Source organism: Vanacampus margaritifer, chromosome 5 (assembly GCF_051991255.1).
Source record: "Vanacampus margaritifer isolate UIUO_Vmar chromosome 5, RoL_Vmar_1.0, whole genome shotgun sequence".
Lineage (NCBI taxonomy): Eukaryota > Metazoa > Chordata > Actinopteri > Syngnathiformes > Syngnathidae > Vanacampus > Vanacampus margaritifer.
Window position 1 is genome coordinate 6,600,247 of NC_135436.1, and position 25,184 is coordinate 6,625,430.

The following is a 25,184-nucleotide window of genomic DNA, read 5'->3' on the forward strand; positions in this document are numbered from 1 at the left end:
GGGCTGCGGCCTTCATTTCTTGAGAAATATTAATTGAAAACTACACACTTGTTAATTGACTCTGTATTATATTTGTAAATTGTTAGAGTACATCTGTCCTATCTCATCTTAAGTATTATTTATGAAGATATACAAAACATATTAAATTAAATATTGTAAAACATAACAATACTGAATTATAATTAGCAATTATTTAATTGTAAACTTTTATTGTTTTGAATACTTTTATTTTTATTTTTAATTAATTAATTATTTTTTATTTATTTTTATTTTTACATTTTTTATTATTTTTTAATTTTTTTTTTTATTGAAATAAAGGAGGATTTTGTTCTTCCGACTTTTACTGATATGTCATCACCTAATAATGTTGGGGCTTCACAGAGTGCCGTTCATTGATCAGGGATTGCTGTTTCAAGTGTGGACGTTCTGGACACTGGGCCAGTACTTGCAGACAGCACTCGCGGGCAAAAGCACATGACAAAAAAGACGAGCACCTTGTTGTTCCACCCTCCACTGGTATTACATCACCTAATGTTGTGAGAGATTGCGTTATGTTCCAGTCACGTCCTTTTGCGGGTCGAAATGAATGCTACAGATGTGGTCAAACTGGCCACTGGACAAAAAAATGCCGACAACAGTCACATGGCATCTGGAGCAGAGGCCGCGGACAGCAGAATGATCGTGACCTCCATCAACAACATGTTCGCGGCTACTACCACCAGCAGAGGGGGCGTGGTTTAAGTATGCGGGCATCATCACAACAATATCTGCCCTTTTCCCCAAATCAGCACTACCTGCCGCCACCTGCTGGGCAACAACAGCACTACCTACCGCCGCCTGATGAACAGCAGAGGTTCCTGGCGCCACCTGGTGGACAGTTTCCACAATGACTGTACAAAAATGAAAAAACTGCTCCAATATACACAGTGCTCCGCACAAACTTCCTTACAGGCATTCCTGCGCCCAAAGCTGACCTGAGGATCCTATGGGAGAGGACTTCTCAATAAAAACTACTCCACTACGCTGGTGACTCCGCCCCCACCAACAATGTTTGCTTGAAATAGTAATCTCAGACCATATGATGTGATACTGACTGTCTACACTGCACTCTATTTTTTTTGACAGACGTAAGGTGATAACATTTACAGTAAAACATTACGTAAATAGAACGAACTGATTGGCAACACTCTATACACACAGATTTATTATATTCTAATTCTCTTTTGATTTGATTTCATCTGATTTGTTTATCTCTGTCTATTTTAAAACAGTCAGCTGGTGAGTCAAACATCAACAAGGGAAACTAGCAAGCTTAATAATGACATGTTAAAACTAAGGGTAACTTTATGTATTAATAATAATTGCTATAATATTTCTATTTTTATAGTACAAAAGATAATACTGGTAAATTTCGTGTGGTTGCGGAAATTGAAAATCCACTTATATGAATAAGGATAGGATAAAATTTATTTCAATCTTAATTATATTTTCCGTTATTTGACGCTTATTAAATTTGGTCTTCTAATATTTTCCCAAATTCTCTTTTGAAATTTAAATAATTGCTTGGGACGCATTGTCGAATTTACTGGTTAAATTTAAAAAAAAAAATCCCCTCTTTTTAAAGCAAAAATTTCTTTACTCAGTCTGAAAATTCTCTAAATCGATCTTTTTCAGATGGGGGAATTATTGGTCGGTCTGGGTATATCGTCGCGAAGGACACAAACAGTCCATGTTGAATTAAATAAATATAGAATTATAAGTTAGTCTAATGTGATAATTATCCGTGAGAATGAATGAAATTTACAGGTGATTGGACAATTGGTGATTGGACTTTTGACCATGGAGGAGAGTAAGTATTTTTATTATATATTATTATTTATATAAGTATTTTATCTCTCCCTGGGGCCCTGGGGTCAGATGTTATTTTTTGATTTTATTTGTTGGCGAAAGTTGCATTTATTTAATGGCTGGAAGCACATTCATGCCATATCTATAACAGTAAATATCATGGTAAAACATTCCAATAATCATTACATTCTGTAAACAAAATTGGCCTCGTCAGATTTGAATTGGCTATAAGATTTTCAATGTTGCATTAATGAATGTGCTTAGGTCATTAAAGTCAGCCAAAGGCTGGATTCTAATTGAATGTCACAACAAACAGAAGTTTTCCACAGGACGGGCCTACAGAACTTCACTAACATTTACTAACTCCAAACTAATAAAAACTACCAGATGCTCTTTCAAAAAGAAGGGATGTGAAAATGTATGTTTATTAGTGACTAAATGAAAATGTTCTGCACCCAGATGAGGTGATGGAAAGGTCAATCTGGTCCAGTTCACGGGGGGCACCTGGTTCCACATCTACCAGACCTGCCCGGTCCGCCTTCTACTCAACCCCCACCAACAGGAGCCACCTGACGAACGAACTGAAAAACCAGTCAGCTGCTTCCAGGAACCACCTGATGAGCCAAATGGAACACCATTCAACTGCTTCCAGTGTCCACCTGACGAGATGAGGACATCCCTCAATGGAGATAGGAGGAACGTGTCCCTTTTCCGGGCATTCCACCAAGAATGAGTCACACCTTGGGAAAACAAATCCCGGTGATCAATCCCTGCATCTCTGGCAGGTGATGTGGGTTCTAAAAGAGCTGAAGGACCCACCCATCCATCCATCCATCCATCCATCCATTTCCTTGACCGCTTGTCCTCACAAGGATTGTGAGGGTACTGGAGCCTATCCCAACTGGCTTCGGGCAGTAGGCGGGGTACAACCTGAACAGGTTGCCAGCCAATCGCAGAGCTGAAGGACTCTGTTTAAAAAACAAAAAAACAAATGAACGCAAGAACGAAAATGGAACTGACAAACATCCTTCTCATTCAACAAAAAACTTCCATCGCCCAAAACGACAACAAGTCTTCAAACAAGTCTTCAATTGCGTACATAATGACACTCTTTCTCATACTGACTGTCATGCCAATTTGCTATTTTCTGGGATCCCCCACCACAATTTTGAACATAATTACAACACATCGTCTTAATATATGATAAGCTTATTTTACTGAAAAAATCTTTTAACGAATCACTTTGTTTTTGACATATGACTGACCTCCTCTCCTGCTAAAAAAGAATGTTTTCATTTTTTCTCTTATTTTACTGTTGCACCTGCCATTGCGATGATGAAGATCCTGCTGGAATCCTTTGGTAAAAATGTTTAAATGTCTAGTTATTGGGCTACTAAGAGCCCAAAGGGGGGACTGTTAGACATTATTAACATTTTAATTCTTTATTTCATATATTAACCATGTTGAAATGTTTTATAGATGTGTAAAGTAAGTGAAATAGTGTTGAACTCAGTATAATTTGACCTTAAACCTAAGCTGGTACACCTTGTTTGGTCTATAATTCCTTCTCAGTGTTGCGCACACACATTTTGTTCTTGAGAACAGAATCAGCTTTGAGAGAGCACACACACACACACACACACACACACACACACTCTGTTTGCGCCATCACTCACGGCCACTCAATTTGTTTGTGAGATGTTGTTTTGGGAAAAGGTGCCCTGGGAGTGTATTTTGTCTGGAGATCGGCACAGCTGCAAATCTGTTGTATAACGTGTTTTAAAAGGTGTTTCACTTTCCAAGCTCGATACTATAAGAAGCCCTCTCTCCCAAGGGAGGGGGCACACGGACACTCTGAAATTCCACCTCATACGTGATGTTCAGTATTCCTGTGACGGGAGAATTCTCTGTTTAATAAATCATCCTTGCAAGGTGTTTTTTCTTACAAGAAGTCTGTCTTCAAATTTTTTGGAACACGCAAAAGAGGACAAATTATTAGCCTCTTTCAGGGGGTATTCTGAATACGTAACTGCGGTACATGTATTCCATTACTCCCCAAGCTTGGTCATGAAGTACCTCCAGTGCTTAGCTACCATTACCATGAGTTCTCTGAGCTATGTAAATATCAGTGGCAAACTTAACTTGACTTATTTTAGCTAATGTAGCACAAATGTATTTCCTTGTCTGTCCAGTCATGTATAACGCCACCCACCCCGCTTCATCTTACTGTCTTGAAAATGAACAGCTGAGCTACTGTATATAACTCTTCAGTGTGGGCCTACTGTATGACAATGACATTTGAAAATCCCTGCTCTATATTCACTCCTTTGATAGTGATGTGCTTTAGTTTGTGTACAAACACAAAGATAATTGTGTTAATTACATGTACTGTATGTCTGTGGCAGTCTCTAAACTCTTAATAGGACTGTAAATAGTTTTTAAACTATAATGCGTCACTTTTGCTGGTTGAAGTCTTGATCTCAATCCTGTCATATTAAAATACATTAAAAAATAATGAATAATTATAATAAATAAAAACATTTCTTGTATCATAAAATCCTCAGTGTGGATACTTGTCAGGGCAACAGTGGACACAATAGACAAAGGGAAACAAAGCATTGTAATGTGCATCAATAAATGCTTCTTTGTCTGTGCCCTGTGCTTTAAGGGCAATCAGTTTGAAGATTTGCTCAAATTCACCCAGCACAGGTTACAGGAGGCCAGAAGCTGTTCCCCTGTCATCTACTACCTCCGCTAAAGTGACCCAGGCCTTCATTGCATCCTGGGTTGCCAGCTCTGGAATGCCAGTTGACCTCACCTCTGACGAGTTCACATCAAGGCACTGCAAGGTAGGTTTATTTCTATAGCACACGCGGATCCGCGGGGAGGACCTACCGCACGTCGAGAGTCGCCAGCGCCTTATGGCAGTTGGGCAGCCCGACTGCCCGGCAGTGAAGTGCAGCGGGGACGCGTGCAACGCATCTACAGTATGTATGATATTATTAATAGCTTATTATCAACTAATAGCGATTTCCTTGTTTTGTGTCACTGTAGCAAAGCCAAAGCCGCACGCTTAGCTATGTGGAAAAATGAAGTCTCTCTCTGTGCCACCGCATAACTCCAGATTTAATCAAAATTTTATGAAAATAACCTCATATATTTAACCAAGTCCTGATCGAGAGACAACGTCCGATTCCGATCGAGTCAGCAACCTCATGTTCGATTCCAAATATTGAGTATTCTTTTCAGCGAATACTTTTTTTACTTGCACTGGAGTGATTTTTTTGATGACTACTTTTTACTTTTGTTTAAGTAATATTTTTTTGAAGTAACGCTACTCTTATGCTGCATTCGAGGATGGTCGGAAGTTAGACTTTTTCGAGTTCCAACCAGGAAGTGTGTGAACTCGGAAATTCCACTTGCGAAGTCGGGGGAACGGACTACAATGTGACGTCCCTCTACAATGGCGACCCTTTTGAAAACACAGACTGTGAATGATAAAACACAATTTACTTGAGTATAAAACGAGATAGCTTTCTTCATTCATAAATATTCAACATAACTCCTCGCAACACAACGTACGTGACAGTATGCCGCTAACTCCCTGCATGAAAATATACTGAGCTGTATGAAATAAGATAAAAAACAATAAATGCAGCAAAATTGCGAGAATTGCTGGAAGTCAAAATGAGTTTTGAGAACCAAAATAAAAAACAATTTATCACTATCTGCCATTTTCGTTGTTTACTTTAGCCTTGAACGCTTTCAGGTCTTTCAGGCTTTTGTGGCGGCCGTGGCTCAGGGTGTAGAGACGGTCGTTCAGTAATCAGAAGATAGGCTGTTTAAACCCCGCTCTCACCAAGTCATGTGTCGTTGTGTCCTTGGGCAAGGCACTTCACACACATTGCCTCGAGTGCTACTCACACTGATGTATGGAAGGTGCGAATGTTTGGTGACTTGACTTAACATATTTAAGCTTTATTGGCAATAAAAGGGCGGGATGTAGAGTCTGCAAAGAAAAAAAACAAGGGAAATATCTAACCATCCATTTTCCAATCCACATATTGCTCACAAGGGTCACGGGGGTGCTGGAGCCTATCCCAGCTGCCATCGGGAAGTAGGTGCGGTACACTCTGAAGTGGTTGCCAGTACGACTGCTCCCGAAATCCCGACTGTCAAAGTGACACCCGAACAAATACTGACTACACAAATAGGGAAACTACTGTTATGGCGAACACTAATGAGGTCATGGATGATGAGCGGAGAGACAAATTATGGCGAACAGTGTTCTACACGAACAACAACAAAAGGCTTTTATTTTATTGAGCTGGCACACCTGAAGCAAATGCGGTAATTAGTGCTCTTCCCTTGGATCGATTGGTGGCCTGAGCCGGGGACGAGGACCATCAATCAGGGAGGTGCACCAACACATGCACACAATCCACCACTCAACAAAAAAGAAAAAACGGCCATGAAACAATGTGGGCTGTAACAACTGTATATTTAAATTTCTTAATTACTTTAGCAACAGTTGGTAGACACACCCGCACGTTAATTAACATGTTCCCTTGCTTGCCTTTTCTCCTCTATGATATGATATGAGCTCATGATGAGCAATAGTGGAGAAGGATGAGATAGTGTCATTTGCAGTTAAATAATGTATGTAGCACTTTTTGGGTTCTGAAACTGAGGAGTCAAGTCAAGTTTATTAATATAGCCCTTAATCAAAGTTTGGTAGTTTTGACAGGTTAGAAAAGGCTAAGAAATCCACTTGTAGGTGTGGTTTTATTTTGGCAAAAAACGAACTTGTCATAGTTTCAGTCATGTCCTTGTCTTTAAATGTCACTGCTCAAATTATTCAACAGAAATTCCAATGGTGTGAAGTACGTCTGCAACCAATAAGAACAAACTCATAATCACAGATATGACAGCAGTTAATGACTACTTTCTGATTATCGTTAATTGCTGGTATTCTTGTTACTTGGAACGAATGGATCCACCCTATCAAGTATTTATGGCTGCAGACTTCCCAATGCTGACACAGGACTTCTACAGCAGCATCCTGTACTGTAAGCATTTGATTGTTTTTCATTGCATGTAATATCATTTGTACAATAACGCTTACTCTCTTTCTTGAAAAGTTATTACATACTCGCATTTCGAAAGTTTATAATGTAAACATCAGATTTTTTTATATTTTTTTAAAGAAACATCCCTCCATTGCTGTGAAATATGACATCTCCAATGATGATCAAATGGGTAATGTATAAAACTTTCCCACATTTAAAATTTAAGAAATTTAACAAAACATGCACAGCATCTAATGCTACATGTTACCTATCTACCTACTAGTGTACTGTATTGACATGAGTAATTTGGGGTAGGACTAGATAAGTTATTGTACTTTTTCCTACTCCTCCTTTTGAACATGTAAACTGCGTTGAACTATATCTATTGATAATCCGTTTTTTTTCTTACATTTTTATGATCATATCTTGTAATGTGTTCAATCAGTTCAATCAATCAATCAATCTTCTCCTACAGTTGGGTATTACGTTTGTGCTACTGCATGCTGGTAAGATCCCTTTTAAGAAATACAACCATAACCTTCACAATGCTTCTGTTCTGTTAAACAGTATTCTCTCGCTATAACGCAGTTCAGTTTTCGCGGCCTCGCAGGGTTATTTTTTGGGGTGCAATTTTGCATGCTTTTTTTTTTGTACCTATTTTATTAAAAATATGAAGGTTTGAACATTGAGAACGTTTAAACAAGAGAAAAATATGACAAAATGTAAATGCCGTGATGAGAAAAGTGTTTAAACTGTATGGTGAGGGGTTTTAGAATGGAGCCACAACACTGACAGTAAGATTTGGTATTGGAGGGGTGGGGGCGATTTTCATTGTGGAAAAAGCTGCATTGACGTTGAAACATTTTTTGAAATCTTTTTCAATGCCAATCTGCTGATTTTTTTTAGACTCTTTTTTTTTTTTTACACAGGAGTGTCACAGGTTTTCAGCTTCAACTCTCTGGTTCTCAGTTTCAGTTCTCTTTTTTTCCAGTTTCAACTTATTGGCAGTTTTAACGAGGAGGGGAGCGGTCAGGGTGGGTTTTGAGCGTGAGAACGCGCGTCTGGCTTTTCAGGAGAGGAGAGAAAAGAGAGCGCTGCCTCTGTTGGCTAAAGGCAATACTTGAATTACCTGTGGCAGAGACTCATGGATACAAGTTCACCAGGAACTCCTAAACCGCCTGTAAGTCTGTATTTTTGGCGTTAAAACCACTATGTTTGAAATTACTTTATGCATCATGTTATGCCAATTTAGCAAACGTGCTAACGTGCTAAGTGGTTTACTACAGAAACATTAACACCGACAGGAGGGATTCTTTATCATGATAAACATTATTTCACTGCAACTAAATAAACGCACACAATATTTTGACATTAAAGCAATTTTGGACTGCAGTAACTGAAGGAATTTGTGATTACTATTTTAAGTGTAATCTTTGCGTGTTCAAAATCATTGTATCCGAGATCTGATGAACAAGTTTTCTTGCAAGAATTTATTTAGAGGCCTCTAAAGACACAGTCAGGACATCACATCTGAATCCAAGTGATGATCCCAAGTGTGTGACAATTTACAAAACATCGACTCATTTATACAAAAAAGATAAAAGGTTCCTCCTCCCGGCTCTTGATTGAACAAAGGGCAGACATGTCATCTCCTAGTGAACAAATGTGTAATGTTGTTAGTAAGCAGACGTTTACATACAGACATGTTGATTCCAGGTTGGCCAAAGGTGTAATCTTATTAGTAAACAGACATTTACATACAGTTCCCCTTCTTGACTGGGGGAACAAATGCAATTAGGATCTAACCCCAGACTTTTAGACTCCAATGCCAAAAGGCTCTAAATAACATCATGCACATTCCTATCTTCAATAGCTTTGAGGGTGAGAGGATAAAATAAAGTTCACAAAATCATTATTCCACTGTATTCTATTAAACACTCATGATTATATCACATTGATATGCCTATAAGTAAATTAATAAACAGTAAAACATCAAATTGAAAATATTAAATGTCTTCATAACTTAGAAGGGTGGTTAGATAAAGTGGCACCTTAGGGTGTTGCAGTTTGAGCTTAAGTTTTACATGTTAGCACGTTTGCTAAATTAGCATGACAAACAGTGGTTTTAATGACACAAGGTTATATGTAGAAAAAACACAGACTTACAGGCGGCTTAGGAGTTCCTGATGAACATGTATCCATAAGTCTCGACTATCTGCCACAGGGAATTCAAGTATTGTCTTTAGCCGACAAAGGCCGCACTCTCTTCTCTCTCCTCTCCTGAAAAGCTGGAAGCACATTCTAACACTCAAAGCGCCGACCCCCCCACACACACACACACACGTTAAAACACTGCCAATAAGTTGAAACTGAAAAAAAAGAGTTGAAGATGAAAACCCTGTGACACTCGAAAAAAAAGTGTACAGTGCTTGTTTCAATGCTAATGCAGCTTTTTCCACAATTACACTTTTTTCCCCAATACCAAATCAGTATTGTGGCTCCACATTTATAATAAATGTAAATCATAAAGCTAACTACTTTGCAGATTTCATTTATTGCGGGTATTTTTTAGAACCTACTAACCCCAGTGAAAAACGAGGGAACACTGTACACGTTTTCATCTTTCTGTCAGAAACATTGTACACACATTGTGCAAAATGGGGACATCACATTGAGATCATGCATTTCCTAGCTCTAACCCCAACCATCAAAAAGGATTGCCTACCCTTATTCCTCACGCTAACTTCAACCGTCCATAACCCAATTCAAACTAAACTCTAAAACCAAGTCTTGACCCTCAAAAACATGTCTGAACAAAATGGGGACCTCCAAAATGTCTCCATTTGTAGGTGAGGTCCCCACTTGTCTGTGAAAAGTCAGAACAATGTCCCCATTTTGTAGCAGATACCCCCCAACCCCTCCCCACCACACACACACGCACACACACGCACACACACACACATACACACCATTTGATAACTTAAGCATCAAGAATAAACATATTTATGTGTGTGTATTTTTCTAGGCAAGCACCTGGAAGCCGGCGGCGATCGTAAGCATGCTACTCATTTTGTTCATTCTGCATGTACACAGCAAGTCAGTCAGTGTTAAATTTCCGGTGTTCAATCAAATATGCAGTAGGCAGTGTTATTTAAACATAGTTAAGTGAAAAAGTTGCATTGTCAAAGTAAATTTCGTTGAGTGTTAGTGTAGATGTTGGGTGTAACCAGAATAGCACTACCTTGAGTGTTAAATTGACCAGACCTTCCAGTGAAGGAGAAACTTTCCAATTTCCCAGCACGCTGTCAACATTTCAATAGCAATACATCCAGCTGTTGCTGTTGTGGTGACTTGGCTCAGTGGTGGAGAGGTGGTCTCGCAACCGTGACAGTGTGGGGGTTTGATCCCAGGGCAGTGTGACTATTTGGAAGTATATCCTTGAGCATGATACTGAACCCCTAGTTGCTCCTAATGCCGTGTCATCAGTAGTCAAAATGTAAATCGCTTTGAGGGCCGTATAATGAGGAAAAACACGATATAAATGAAGTACCGTTAACCAGAGTAAAGTGTAGTTTGAGTTGAATTTTTAACACTGACACTAGTGCAATACACTCATAAGTGTCTAAACACTAGACTTAAGTGTAGTTTGGCAGAATATACTATAGAGGGTTGGAGTAATACTGGTTACGTGTGAAAAAAGTAGCACTTTGAAAAGTGTAAAATTCATACTTATTGGTGTGGACACATATAAACACTTGTCTAGTGTTAGATTTAACGTTCTCAGTGTTAATCTAACACTGGCTATTTTGCTGTGTAGCTATAGAATGAAGTTTCAAACTTAAAAGGCATAAAATTTGCTACAGGTTGGACTTTTTTTTTTTATTGGTCAAATGGTGATATTTTTAGTCCTCTGATGTACAGTTGATATTTTAAAATTATTTTTCCATGTTCTGTGTCAAATTAATTGTTTTCATCTTGTTCCATACATACACACCAACTCCACTTTTTGCTTGATGGATGACAGATCCAGAATGCTGGACTAGATGGTATGATCGGGACGACCCGTCTCAGACAGGAGACTTTGAGACTCTTGATGACCTGCGTCGTGAAAACTCAATGGAAATCTGCCATGTGCCCATTCAAATTGAGGCTCAGACTGTATCTGGAGACAGTGTAGATACAACCGGCGAGACGATCCGTTTGTAAGTACCGGATGCAGCACAAATATACCCACTTGTTAAATTATTTAGCTAAAGTGTTCATTCAATAGATTAGCTTATAAGGGAAAACAAGTTTTAGCAGAGTGTTTGTTAGCATTGTCGGGCAGTATTTAAAATGCTTGTTTAATATTGGAACATGAAACACAATGAATACAATTTTAAATGATGGTTGTGATTAAAAAAAATACTCAGAGAAAGTTTTTATGGTTTTTGCTATCTCAAATCAAAGAAGAAGGCAGACAACTTTATCACCAAGCATCTTCGGGGACATGACGGCATAATGCCCTACAATTGGCTGGTTAACGGGTCTCGCCCAAAGTCAGCTGAGATAGGCCCTACAGTAGTTTGCCACTAAGTCGATCCAGATCACGACCACTTCCATTCAACAATCATTTCCTTCCGCCTTCCGTCATAGGGCAGTCACGTAATCACGTGACGTCAGTGCAAATGGTCAATAGAAAACAGATGGATAAAAACTTTTTTTGTGAGAGTCAGTGACAGGAATGGGAAGTGAAATCTCCAGCCCCAAGTTGAATGTATGAATGTGTCTAAATCTCCCGTATCGGCCCATCTCTGCAGATTTGACACAACTAGAGGATTCGCCTGTGTAAATGCAGACCAATCAAGTGGACATTGCTCAGATTATCGAGTTCGTTTTCGCTGCCCCCTCAATTTCTGCCCTGATGAAGGTAATCATTTGACCATATAAAATGAAATAGGCCTACTAATAACTTATTTAAGTTTTTATCTTTCTTTAAATGTTAAAGCACCTTTTCTAAAATAAGCTAAAGGTAATAATGAAATACAGGGAGTCCTCGAGTTGCGTCCAAGTTGCGTTCCTACGCTGGCGATGTAACCCGAATTTTGACTTCGGATTTCACCGTTAAAATCAATATTTGCATCAAAATACTTTAATTAATTAATACTGTAATTAAAAATATATATATTCGCACCACCTGGAAAAGCCGGAACCAATATTTTGTGTTTCTGCACGGCCATTCATTGCCGATGGACGGCAGAGCGGAGCTAATTCAAATTTAAACACGGAAATGTGACGTGCCTGATGGCGAGTTGACCTGCTCGATGGACGTCCATTGCTGGAGGTAGCAACAACACAACTTTAAATAACTTTAAAATGGCACGATTACTGTGGGAAAATGGCGCGGTAAATTCGAAACAACAACAACGACGTAACTCGAGGACTCCCTGTAGTGTATTTTCACAGCAACGGGACTTGTAAGCCTGTTTTGTACTGTGTAGTCTGAAGGAGCAATACTTTTGTCTTTGCATTGGTCAATCTAAAATCTTCATGTTGGTAAGTCCTGTGATTGGATGGCTACCAGTTCAGGATGTAACCCGCCTACTGCAAGTAAACAACTGAGATAGGCTCCACAGCACACCCACACAGGCTCGGCCCTGGCCATAGGCGAACTAGACGATTGCCTAGAGCGCCATCTAGTGGAGCGGGCACCAAATTGCAGGGCAAAAAAATATATATCCCAAAAGCGTTTCCAATGAAAAGGTCCAAGACCTCAAGTGTTGCATTAAGAAAGCAGCAAAACGAGGAGGAGGAAAAACGGGCCAAGGGTAGTGGCATGTATGTCAATCAATCATCATTGGAAAAAAAAATAAACATGAAAATAGGGTTAGCTTCTTAGCTTGCTTGTAACTTGTTAACTCCACCAAAGTGAGGCAAAGCTTGCTGGATTTAAAATAAAGCAGTCAGTCTAGTCCAGATATTGCAAATAGATTTGCACAAATCATTGTTTCATTCAAGCCCATTAATTTATACAGGATAAGAAGTGCTGATTTAATGTAAACAAATATATAGTAAAGTACGGCAGGCATACTTTTCTATTTTATTTTTTATTTGTAGTTATCTGTGAAGTTTGGTATTTATTGTGTGGTGTGCTATTAAATATTATATATCTTTATAGTTATATTTATTTATTTATTTATTTATTTATTGCCGCGGGGGGGAGTCTGCACTCGCCTAGGGCACTAAATCACTTAGGACCGGCCCTGCACCCTCGGCACTCGAAAGGATAAGCGGTTCGGATCACGGCTAGATGGATGTGTTGTCAAGTCGAAATAGTCTTCAACAGTGATTCTCAAATTTTTAGACCAAGTGCAAAAAATTTAATAATAATACAGGGTTCCCTCACTTTTCGCGGGTGATACACTATGTTCCATGTCCACCCACAATAGGGGAATTTCCGCGCAATAGAAGTCGTTAAAAAAGTCTCTCATCTTAATGAGCTCGTCTTGTGGAGTTGCGGTCTCTTGAATTTAATTGTCTTCAATTAACTTGTTTTTGTACTTCGGAAGAGGGCGGTCAGGCGGAGGAATCAGACACACTGTTGGCCTCATCACTGTGTAGGTGCCAGGTGTACAAGTAACTGTGGTCTGTTCTAAAAATAGCTCACCAGTGATAAGACACTGACAAGTCAACATTTTTTTTAACAAATCATGTTACACGTTGCCTAATTTACCAAATATGTTATATTTTGTTTAAAAATGTAATAGATTGTGTTGAATGAAAGAAAGAGCTGTTTTATTTACTCAAATATTACCAAAAATACATATAAATATACAGGTATTTATATGTATCTGTATACTATATGTTCATATATATCGCTGGCATTGGGTGAAACCTCCTAAAGCCCTGTTTACACTGCAGCCAACTTAGCCCGATTTTAACCCCGAATTTGCCCGCTCGACAGTCGTAAGGACGCGCCAACATCCAAACGATAACCTTAACAGATAATCCTGCCATTACCTCAGACCGATATCGGCCGCTCGGAAGGATGTTTGGGCCACTCAGACCTGAAATCCTGGATATTCAACATGTTGGATTGTTTTGGCTCGACTTCACACTGTGTGCGGTGTGCTCTAAGGACAAACCACCGCGCAGCGATTGACGGTGACATGCAGCCAGCCAATCGGAAAGCGAGGCGATGAGAAAGACGGTGGGGAATCCAAAATCAAAACAGTCATGGCACAACAGGAAGTCCATGCTTGCGCTATTTACACGGCTTTAAAAAACACGCCTTTTCTTTTTATGTCGCTTTTTTTTTTCAGCTAAAAATTGCGACTGGTCCTCCATGTTTGCTTACTTGGAAGTCACGTTTAATCTCAGGAGGTTTTGCGAGACTTCTCGTCACCAGGAAAAATTCATGAATGACATCAGTTCGTGTGTGATGTGTTGATTGTGCCGTGTGGGACGTTCAAAACTGTTACTCCAGTGAAATTTTTTTTGGGCCCGTGTGGCGTCGCTCACAGTTTGGAAGTCGGCCGACAATATTAAAAACCTTGCTGTGTGAATCGGGCTTTAGTCACAATTTGTTAAATGTGTGGGTGTTATTTTTTACAAATTATTGACCAATATAAACAGGCTCCTCCAGACATGAAAAAAAAATGGTTTGGCTTACTTTTTAGATGACTTCAGTCTCTGTTGCATTTTTTTCCTATTTTTCCTATTTTTTTTTTTGTATGTGGGTGAGAATGTGTATGTGCGTGTGTGTGTGTGTGTGTGTGCGTGCGTGCGAGCATGTGTGTATTCATCAGTTCACCTAAAGCCCATTAAAAAAAATCCCATACTAATAATATAATATAATAATAAATTGCCAAATGCAGAAACATCAATGTAAGTTATCACGATGTAGTGGCTCTCGCTAACAGACAGAATTAAGTAACCAGAATTAGGTTGAAAAATTCTATATACGTAGACCATGTTTCTATAAATTTTGATATTTGGTTTTTATTTGAGGCAGATATTTTTTCCATTAAAATGCGATTTATGAGGAGGTTAGACCATTGGTCGATATTCAGAGTTTGTTTATTTTTCCAGTTAACAAGAATTGTTTTTTTTAGCGATAGTAAGGGCTACAAGTGTAGATTGAAATTGTTTGTGTGGTAAGTCAGTTGTTGTTAGGTCACCTAGCAAACACAAGTTTGGAGATAAAGGTATCCTACAGTCCAAAATAGCGGAAAGTTTTTCTAAGACTTTAGTCCAGAAATACATAACCGGAGTACATAACCATAAAGCATGAACATAAGTGTCTGTAGTGTTTTCTAAACATTGGAGACAAATGTCGGCGTCTGAGAGTCCCATTTTCTTCATCATATATTGAGTAATGTATGTTCTATGAATAATTTTATATTGGATAAGTTGTAAATTTGTGTGTTGTGTTATTTTAAATGCGTTTTCACAAACTTGAATCCAAAAGTCAGATTCCGGTGCTATAGACAAGTCTGTCTCCCATTTCGAGATGGGTAAAGACATTTTATCAGTATATGAAAGTAACTTATATATTTTTGAAAGTTTTTTTGTTGTTGTCGGAGAAAGCTTGTTAATATCTTTAGCTAAAACAGGCGGTTGGAGCGTACCCCGAAGTGTTGGAATTTTTTACTTTATCATATTTTTAACTTGTAGATAATGTAAAAAATTTCTTTTTTTTTTATTTTATAAATTATTTTTGGAGCAAGGATGATATAAACATATTGTCTGAGAAGAGATGGTGGAGATGTGTAATTCCTTTCTGCTCCTACACACCTAAATAAAACGGTTGGTTGTTAAGTTGAAAGTCGGGGTTATGCCATAGGGGAGAAAGCCCACAGGGCTCCACTTGGGCTTTTGTCAATTCTAGTGCCTTCCACCAGGCAGTCACGGTGACGGAAATCATTGGGTTTTTAAAACAATTATGTCGCTTAATCGATGTTGTAATAAAGAGTAAATCTCGAAGTCTGAGGTTATTACAATCCTTCTGTTCTAGTTCCAGCCAACAGTTAGTGTCTCTGTTGGGTTGTGCCCATAGAACGATATATTGTAGCTGGCTAGCTATATAGTAGTACATAAAATTTGGTGCCTCTAGACCACCTTTGGATTTACTTTTCTGAAGAGTAGATAGACTAATCTTTGCTTTTTTTTTATTCCAGTAAAATTTTGTAACGGCTAAGTCCAACAACTGGAACCATTTAGCCGTAGGTTTAAATGGAATCATTGAGAAAAAAATTGTTTATTTTGGGTAAAACTTTCATTTTAATGGTGGCTATGAATTTGTTTGATGCGTTTAGGTGTGTGTACATGTATGCACTATGCAAATGTATTGATCGTGTTTGTGTTAATAAAAATAGTTTGTATTTTAAAAGTCATTATTATTATTATTATTATTATTATTATTATTATTATTAACAAGCTAGTATATATGTTACAACGTGATCTATGTCTGCTGCCATTAACTCATTCACTCCCAGCCATTTTCACTGAAGCAACCCCCTTTGCTCCTGGCTGTTTTACTGGATTTTGACTGATTTTGCAAGGCCCACAGAATATTCTGTTCTATTGCTGTAAAAACATGGAACCTACCAAAAGAAAGATGAGAGCCTCTGCTTTCATCATGAAAAAAAGGAAATGTCTATCTGTTTCAGTTTCTGTTTCAGTTTTGTAGCAATTAGCTTTAGAATATAGCTAAGTTTCATCATTATTCACACATCTATTTAGTACTGTGAGTAAATGAGCTTTTTTCAACATGGCCCTGGTTGATCTCTTATACTCTTCTGCCACCTGCTGGACGTTTTTATAATAACCAAGCATTCTCTTTAGTTCAGAAGCTGTATCAAAGTGTTCTATATGCTCTAGCATAAAAAAACACAAAATTTATAAATACGTCTTTGCGAGCATGGTAATATTTAAAATAGAACGTTTTAATACGTTTTGAGTTAAATGAGTGAAAGGTACAAAAACAGACAAAAGTTGGGAGTTCAATAAGAACAAGTAACATAAATGTATGGTAGATAAGTCTGATCACTGTGATCTAAAAACATGAACCACCCTGTAAATAATTGTTTCAGAATGCTGGACTCCATGGTTTGATCGAGACAACCCCTCTGGTAAAGGAGATTTTGAAACTCTTCCTGACCTGCACAAAGAAAACCCCTGGAAAATCTGCAAACATCCAATTAAAATTGAGATCAAAACCACATCTGGAGACAGTGCTAGCTCAACAGGAGATGTGATTTATGCGTAAGCACAAGATGGACTACAAATGTTGACATCAAATGCTGACATATATTTTAGATATATACTGGCTGACACTGCTGTTTGTCTTTACAGAGCTGACACAGACGTCGGATTTGTTTGTAGAAATTGCGACCAGCCACATCGTGGTAAATGTGCAGATTATCAAGTTCGTTTTTTGTGTCCTCTGGAATTCTGCAAGCCAAAAGGTAATCTTGCACGTAATACACTAATGTAGACTTTACACAGATCTGATCAGATGAATCTGATCAGCAGATATTTAGCATTTTATGTAAAATAGGTGATCTGTCGTAATGTCAATCATTTACAGATCCGAAATTGCAGCACACAATCTTGTTTATTCCAGGGACGGTCTGTGCTATCATTGTTGATAATTTAAGGTTTCTCAGCATATGCAGTTGACACCCCCACCCCCTTCAATTTTTCCAATATTTTTAATCATTTTTGGATTTCGGGGGTTGTTGTGTTTTTCAATCTCATTTTTCGTTTATTGGATGTTTATCAGCTTTTTAGGGAGACATTTTAGGGTTTGATTGTTATTATGTTTTCTCCAATGCATTTCAATGTGCACCAATTCTACACAAATTTTGTCTATTCATGAGCCGGTCCCAATCCCCCACCAATAGCGGGGGTTCATTGCACAGTCAATAAATGAGTAAGACTATTATAGGCACACAAAAAATTTACGCCGTTTAGGAGAAAACTGCATTAATAGTACTTTGCCTTTTATTTTCCAAATTTACATTACATCACTGAATTACCCCCACTTTCATGTTTTCTGCACTTTTTCTTTCTCTTTTTTTCTATTTATGTGTTTATAACCATTTACCTTTGCTTTCCTCATGTTTGTCTCAATCTTCTTCACACTGCAGTTTAGGATGTTTCGCTTTTTCCTTCATTAAAAGTTTGGTTTTGATTCCAGTAAAGGACATTTTACACTTTATGGGCCCTATTTTGTCCCAAGTGCAAGTTTAATGCAAAGTTCAGTCTAACTGTATTTTGGTGGAGGTTTTCATGCATGCCAGATCCACCACACAAGCATCTATCGAAATTCAAACACAATCTGCTTCTTCCTCTGGTCGTTGAATCGGTGGAGGCTGATGTCTGTGGATCTCACTCTGCTTCATCTATCCTTCCTTCCTTTCCTCAGTCTCTCCTTTGGTATCTTGAGGTCTCCCTAATTTGTTGGAATTTAGATGTTTCTGGGGTTGGTGAAAGACTCTGGTTGGTAACCCGGTGGGTAGTAGGTAATGTCTGGTTGGTGCTGGATTTCACTTTCCTTTCTTTCCTTTGACCCTTCCTCGGGTCTCCTGACAAACTCCCGACTCTGGAGCTGGATTCTGAAGTATTCGGTTTAGGTAAACGGTATGGGATTTTTAATAGGTTTTTTAGGTGAACTAATAAGTACACACTCACACGCACGCGCACACATGCACACACACACATACACACACACATTCTCATGCACATACAAAATAATAAAAAAAAAAATAATAATAATAATAAATTAAAAAAAGAGAGCAATGATTATGACGTCAAATCAGTAAAATTAGTGAATGAACAATACTGAGCTCTCAAAGAAAAAAAATCTAATAAATATGCGTCGTTGTGGCATGGGAAACAGTGGATTCCCTGCCATTCTAAATGGCTCCCCTCATTCCTATTAAAATCAGGGCATTCGAAGCGCACACAGCCCTTGGCATTGCAAAAACAGAAATTTACTTGCTGGTGTCCGTCCATGTTCAACATTGGCGCGCGCAAAGTGTATATCTCCTCTTGCGGATGATTGAGTTGGCCACGCGTGTAACGTAGGAAATTGGAGGCTCCCTTGCAACCATGTGTCCATGTGTGAATATCTGACAAAAACCACAGGCCATATGAGTGTGTACATTATATAGTGATTCAATGACTACGTTAACACATCGAGAGCAAAGACTCTTTTAGATTTTGAAAACTAAAATGCCATGTTTTTTTAACTGAATCCAAGAAAACAATACAAATTGAATGTAATGTTTTTCGTTTTGTTTTTTATCTTCCTACTTGGATTGCATTTCTGTAGAATGCAAAACTCCATGGTTCGATCGAGACAATCCTGGCGGAACCGGAGACTTTGAGTTACTCGAGAACCTCCAAAATGAAAACCCAAATAAAATCTGCCTATTTCCGCTTGACATTGAGGTCAAAACTGTTGCGGGAAATAGTCTGTCTTCAACAGGAGACGCCATTAGTGTGTAAGTACACACACACACACATACTTATATAATTATGAGGACATCCATAGACATAATGCATTTCCTAGCCCCTTCACCTAACCCCAACCATCAAAAATGATTGCCTACCCCCATTCCTTACCCTAAGCTCAACCATAACCCAATTCAAACCTAAACTCTAAAATAAAGTCTTGCCCCTCAAAAAGAGGTCTTGAGTTGTGTGTACCGGCCAAAAAGTCCTCACTTCACAAAAATGTCCTCAATCTGTTGGTTAAAGACGTATTTTGGTCCTCACAATGTGGTATGTACAAGAACACACACACCCACGCACGTATATACTGTATATATATATATATACTGCATATATATATATATATATATATTAGGGGTGTGAATTGCCTAGTACCTGACGATTCGATTCGTATCACGATTCATAGGTCACGATTCATTGTTTACAGCGATTAATCCCGATACGAATCTATAAATTGATTATTGCAATTTTTTTTTTACTCAAATTTAGAAAATACTAATCCGTAAACTTATACATGTATACTGTAAGATTTCTATGAAAATGTATTTATTTATCTGAAAATTCAGGCTTATAACTGAGCCACTGCATTTGATAAACAGGTTGCAGTCTGTTTCATGTTTGAACGGCACTGAAATAAAAATATTAAGGCCATTAATATAACATTCTTCCATGCTTAATGTGTGAATCCTAACCCTAAGTAAGACGTTATTTGAATATTCCAATAAAAAATTGATGTTTAAAAATCGATTTCAACACATATCTAACACCTCTCATATATATATATATATATATATATATATATATATATATGCATATATATGATCAGTTTATGGGAGTCAAACAAGCACAACATGAAGTTATATCTTGACGTTCAGGTACATGTGCAAACTACTATTCAGCCCAATCAGATCTGCTAGGTTTATGCTTCTTTTTGCACAAAATACAAGTACTGTGCACTAAACTGCTAAACAGAGTGAAAGCTGTAACACTGTTTTGATTAACGTGACTCCTTTCATTTCTGCAGATTGGATGCAAATACTGGGTTTGTCTGTAAAAATGAGGACCAGCGTGACGGAACTTGCTCTGATTATCAAGTTCGCTTCACATGTCCCAATGAGTTCTGTAAAGAACACGGTAATCATGTGTAATTAATCAGAAGTTGCGATAAGCTAATGGCAAAACAAGCAACATGTAAAACATGTAAAAAATTATCTTCAAATGCTAATATTAAGCTTAGATCAATTATTTCACTATTTTATTGATGTTGAAAGCTTGATATCAGTTTTACAGTTCTCCAAAGTCAATTTCCAATCATTGTTTTATTTACCAAACCTTGCTATGTACCTGCTCTTGTGATTGCTCCAGAATGCTGGACTCCATGGCTTGATCGAGACAACCCTACTGGTGCTGGAGACTTTGAGACTATTGACAAGCTACGCCACGAGTATCCATATCAAATCTGCCCAACACCACTTCAAATTGAAGTGGAAACTATACATGGGTTCAGTGTGGCTGCAACAGGGGACATCATTCATGTGTAAGTATACTCCATCCACCACTGATTAACACTTTCTTTTTCTTCTGCTTATCTATTACATCTAATCTATCGTGCATTAAATTTTTGTCAGAGCAGCAATACCAAAAACATACTCATGTTCAGTTAATGGTTGAAGGAAAATTTATTAAAGCAATTTGCCGTCGTCATATTTGAAGCAACTGTAAAGGATACAGAATTGACACACTTCTGTTACCCAACAGAGCCGACGTCAAGACAGGATTCATATGTGAAAATTACAATCAGAAGCATGGCATCTGCTCGGATTATCATGTTCGTTTCAGGTGTCCCCTCGATTTCTGCAAACCACCAGGTAACCATGGTTAATTGTTTCTTAGTCAAATGCAAGTCACATTTAAGTGAGAAACACTACTAGTTAAGTGTTATCGTAGCGTCATGCCCATTCATCCCTGCACTTTGTTTTTGTCAAGTACAAATTATGCTATAAATATTATGTGAAATTCAAGCCTCTTGCATTTTTATTACTCATTTTTATTCTAACCATTTACCTTTTCTTTTATATATATATTTTTTTATCTTGTGTTATTTCCACAAGTCTTGGGACTTACTGGGCTAACCTGGGACCTCTGGGATTTATTTCGTGCCATGTCATGTAGAAATGGTGTGTTAAGACAACAGCAACAAAAATCCTTGGATGTTGGCATCCTTGAATTTTGAGAAAATAAATTCTTTGAATCCTTGACATAGCAACTTTAAATATAACTTGAAAGGACAATGACAAAATAAGAAAGTGAAATAAGAATAGAATATACAACAAATAATAGCAACTGAAAAAAAACAAAAAGAACAAATACTGTAATGACTGTTACTGTCACCTTTGGGTATGTGTTCCTATGGAGAATTTTTTTTTTTTGCTCATTTGTTCCCACAATTTATTAATCTGTTACCCCAGTTTAGCAATCTGTTCCCACAGTTTACTAATCTGTTCCCACAGTTTAGCAATCTGTTCCCACAGTTTAGTTATCTGTACCCACAGTTTAGTAAAGTATGTTCCGACAGCATTTGTGTGTGAATATTTGTTATTTGAAGGAAAAACTCTCCCCAAGTTGATGCTAACTTCTGGTTACCATTTGAATGGGATTCTCCCTTTGCTTTTAGCATTAGCACTAGGCTAGTGATGTTTTAATAACGAAGCATGTTTTGTATTTAAATATACAGTGGATGTTATTCTTATTGTTGTGTGTTTAGTTTTACAGTTAACTCCAACTGGGATGACATGAAACAGCTTAAAGGACGCTTGGGGGACAACAGAATGACCAGAATAACATACGCGCTTACACACTTGCTAGTTGCTAATGCTGCGCAAGCAAAATGGTGCATTCAGGGTACTTTCACAGTGTCTGAAACTTTGGTTTTCTTCAATTATATAGTTTTTAAGGGAAAAATAATCTGCCATTTGGCCTAATTGGCCGATTGTTTTGAAGCTTGATTGAAGGGCAATATTCGGCGGAATCGGTCGGGCCCTAGTAAATCCTGTACACCATTTCTTCATCCCACATTTTTCAACAACTTTAATTGAGCAGAACCAAAATAAGTTTTATTGCTTTGTCTGTAGTTGTGTGAAAGTGGTAAAGGGGAAGTCAAATCATATATATTTTTAAAAAGTAGCATAAATTATTTTAAAGAGTTGCAAATCCTACACTATATTATTATGAATTTGTTTCAAATTACACAATTATCACTTTTTCCAATCTTGGACACACTTTTGCATGTTATTTAATGAGAAAATTTGCCACAGGGCAATTGTATTTTTAACTTATGTTCATAATTCCTACCACACTGTGTGATCTTCCCCTTCTTGGACAATGCTTTCAGAATGTTGGACTAGGTGGTTTGATATCGACAACCCCAGCAAAGGAGGTGACTTTGAAAGGATTTCTAGAATTCGGCAGAGATTCCCATCGAAAATATGCGATATGCCATCTGCTATCGAGGCTCACACAAAATCTGGGGCCACTGTGGATTCAACCGGCGATGTGATTTACGTGTAAGTCCCATATACACCACAAATACCTCTTGTACATCGTCTTTTTAAAAAAAGCTCTAACTCACAACAATAAACTATTAAGATGCCCTCAAATAGATTGATTCTCGGCTCAAACAATAACAAAGCTGAGAATAAAGCTGTAAGTAAGCACTAATTGACCTCCATCTAACTGTCTCTGCAGCGCTGACACAGAAACAGGTTTCATCTGTAAAAACTCACACCAGAAGGGAGGGCAGTGTTCTGATTATGAAGTGCGCTTTAAGTGCCCCCTTAGTTTCTGCCATCCTGATGGTAAGGCAACATATACATATACTGTATATAAATATATATAAATATACAGTATATTTAAAAGATCATTGAAAAAATATTTCATTAAAATAATCATAATCATGTCCACCAAACAGTGTGCTACACCAAGTGGTTTAACCACGACCAACCAAGTGGAACAGGTGACTATGAGCTCCTGTCACACCTGAAGCCTCAAAATCTTGACATCTGTGAAGACCCTATCGACATCGAAGTCATCACCGTTTCTTATAACTACCCTATTGCATACACCGGCCAGATACCCTTCATGTAAGTTGGCTTGATGGTAAAAACAATATACTGCACTGTCCATGTTTTTTTTCTGCACCAACTGAACAGAGACCATCAACTGTCATCAAATGATCTCTTGGATATTTCAGTTGTTTGTTGAAAATGGCCACAATGAGGCTTCAAAAGAACTTTTATAACAACATGACTGGTGCTCTCATTAGTTAATTGGAACAACGATATGAAAATTCAGCAACATTCTAATATATTGCATAGTGCGTAGTACAGTATACTACATATATATATATATATATATATATATATATATATATATATATATATATATATATATATATATATATATATATATATAGTACAATATACTATATGACTAACCCATTGTGTTAATTTTTCAGATATAGTGCCTCTGAGGGATTTGCTTGTCGCAACGAAGACCAGAAAGAGAAACAATGCTATGACTACAAAGTTCGCTTTGGATGCCCGTGCAAATGAAATGTCAAGTCAAGTCAAGTCATTTTTATTTATAGTCAAAATCTGCATTCTGTAAGAGGTGTCAATGAATTATTTTTTTATATAAGAAATATTTGCTGACACTTAAGACCTACCATTTTTTCTCTTTGTGTTTATTCAGTAGCTCTCCAACAACTAACATGCAATAAAATGCACTTTTAAAACAAAGTGTTTTTTCTTTGTTTTTTTTAAGTCAATTTCTTGGGCTACCCAATGCATAACAAGTCCAGCATGACTGAGTCCTCCTCAACCATTATCCTATATATTGTCTTACATACTTTGTACTTGAAAATGTATTTTCACGGACAGCACAAATAATGCTTTGGCACATACCCCTTTGCTCCTTGACACCCAAAGTGCCCTCTTGTCTATATATAAAAATGTTATGTAACTTAGCCTGAAATGTGTTAAGATAAAATTGGGGGTTTAGATCACCAAATGATTTATGAGCGTGGCACCATTGCACACTCTAAAAAGAGAATTGTTGAACCAATTTAAGATTACAAATTGAATTGTCGACCAATTTTTAAAAAATCACTTCAAATGGTAACACACGATTGAATTAAGTTAGTCCAAAGCGAATATATTACGTTTAACTAACTCTTTGACTGCCAAAAACGTTAAATAACGTTTAGTAAAAACCTACGGAGGAGCGACAAAGACGTTAAAAGACGTTCACCAAGTTTTTTGGAAAGTGGAAACGGGTGGAGGAAAGCCTTGGCCAGCTGTGCTGAAAGTATCAAGCAGATCTAGTTAGTATAATGCCTATTTTTGGCCCCTAGATGGCAGCGATGACTCTCTTTGGACAAGATTGGGTAGGCGTCAGTAGAAGACGTGACGCGGAGCTAGAGTGTTGAGGGGACAATGGCTGAGGAAGCCATAATGGCGACCGGTTGCAAGCAGCTCACGCTTGAGCATTTTTTTCAAAGACGAAAAGCATCGACCAATGCTAAAGAGCACATTGATGACGACGATGATGATGATGGTGACTCCGAGGTTGACGCCGAAGTTGGAAGCGTTGACGCGGCGGCTATGATCACGTCATAAAGCCTCACCGGCTAGCGATGCTAACACCGGAAAACGTAGAGCACAACCGAGCACTTCTGCTCAGGCGAACGTTCAATCGGACGACGAAGAG

General features: G+C 37.9%; 1 protein-coding gene across 1 annotated transcript; it reads left to right on the top strand.

Moving 5' to 3' along the window:
• The first annotated feature begins 4,601 nt into the window (after positions 1-4,601).
• Positions 4,602-24,130, top strand: LOC144052282 (mucin-5AC-like). Its single transcript, XM_077566212.1, has 16 exons — positions 4,602-6,917; positions 7,056-7,107; positions 7,393-7,423; positions 9,943-9,969; positions 10,942-11,119; positions 11,717-11,826; positions 16,991-17,162; positions 17,253-17,365; positions 19,237-19,408; positions 20,443-20,552; positions 20,784-20,955; positions 21,177-21,286; positions 22,810-22,981; positions 23,163-23,272; positions 23,386-23,557; positions 23,932-24,130. Exons 2-16 carry the CDS (start codon positions 7,081-7,083, stop codon positions 24,026-24,028), a joined length of 1,773 nt encoding a protein of 590 aa, XP_077422338.1. The 5' UTR covers positions 4,602-6,917; positions 7,056-7,080; the 3' UTR covers positions 24,029-24,130.
• The last annotated feature ends 1,054 nt before the right edge of the window (positions 24,131-25,184 follow it).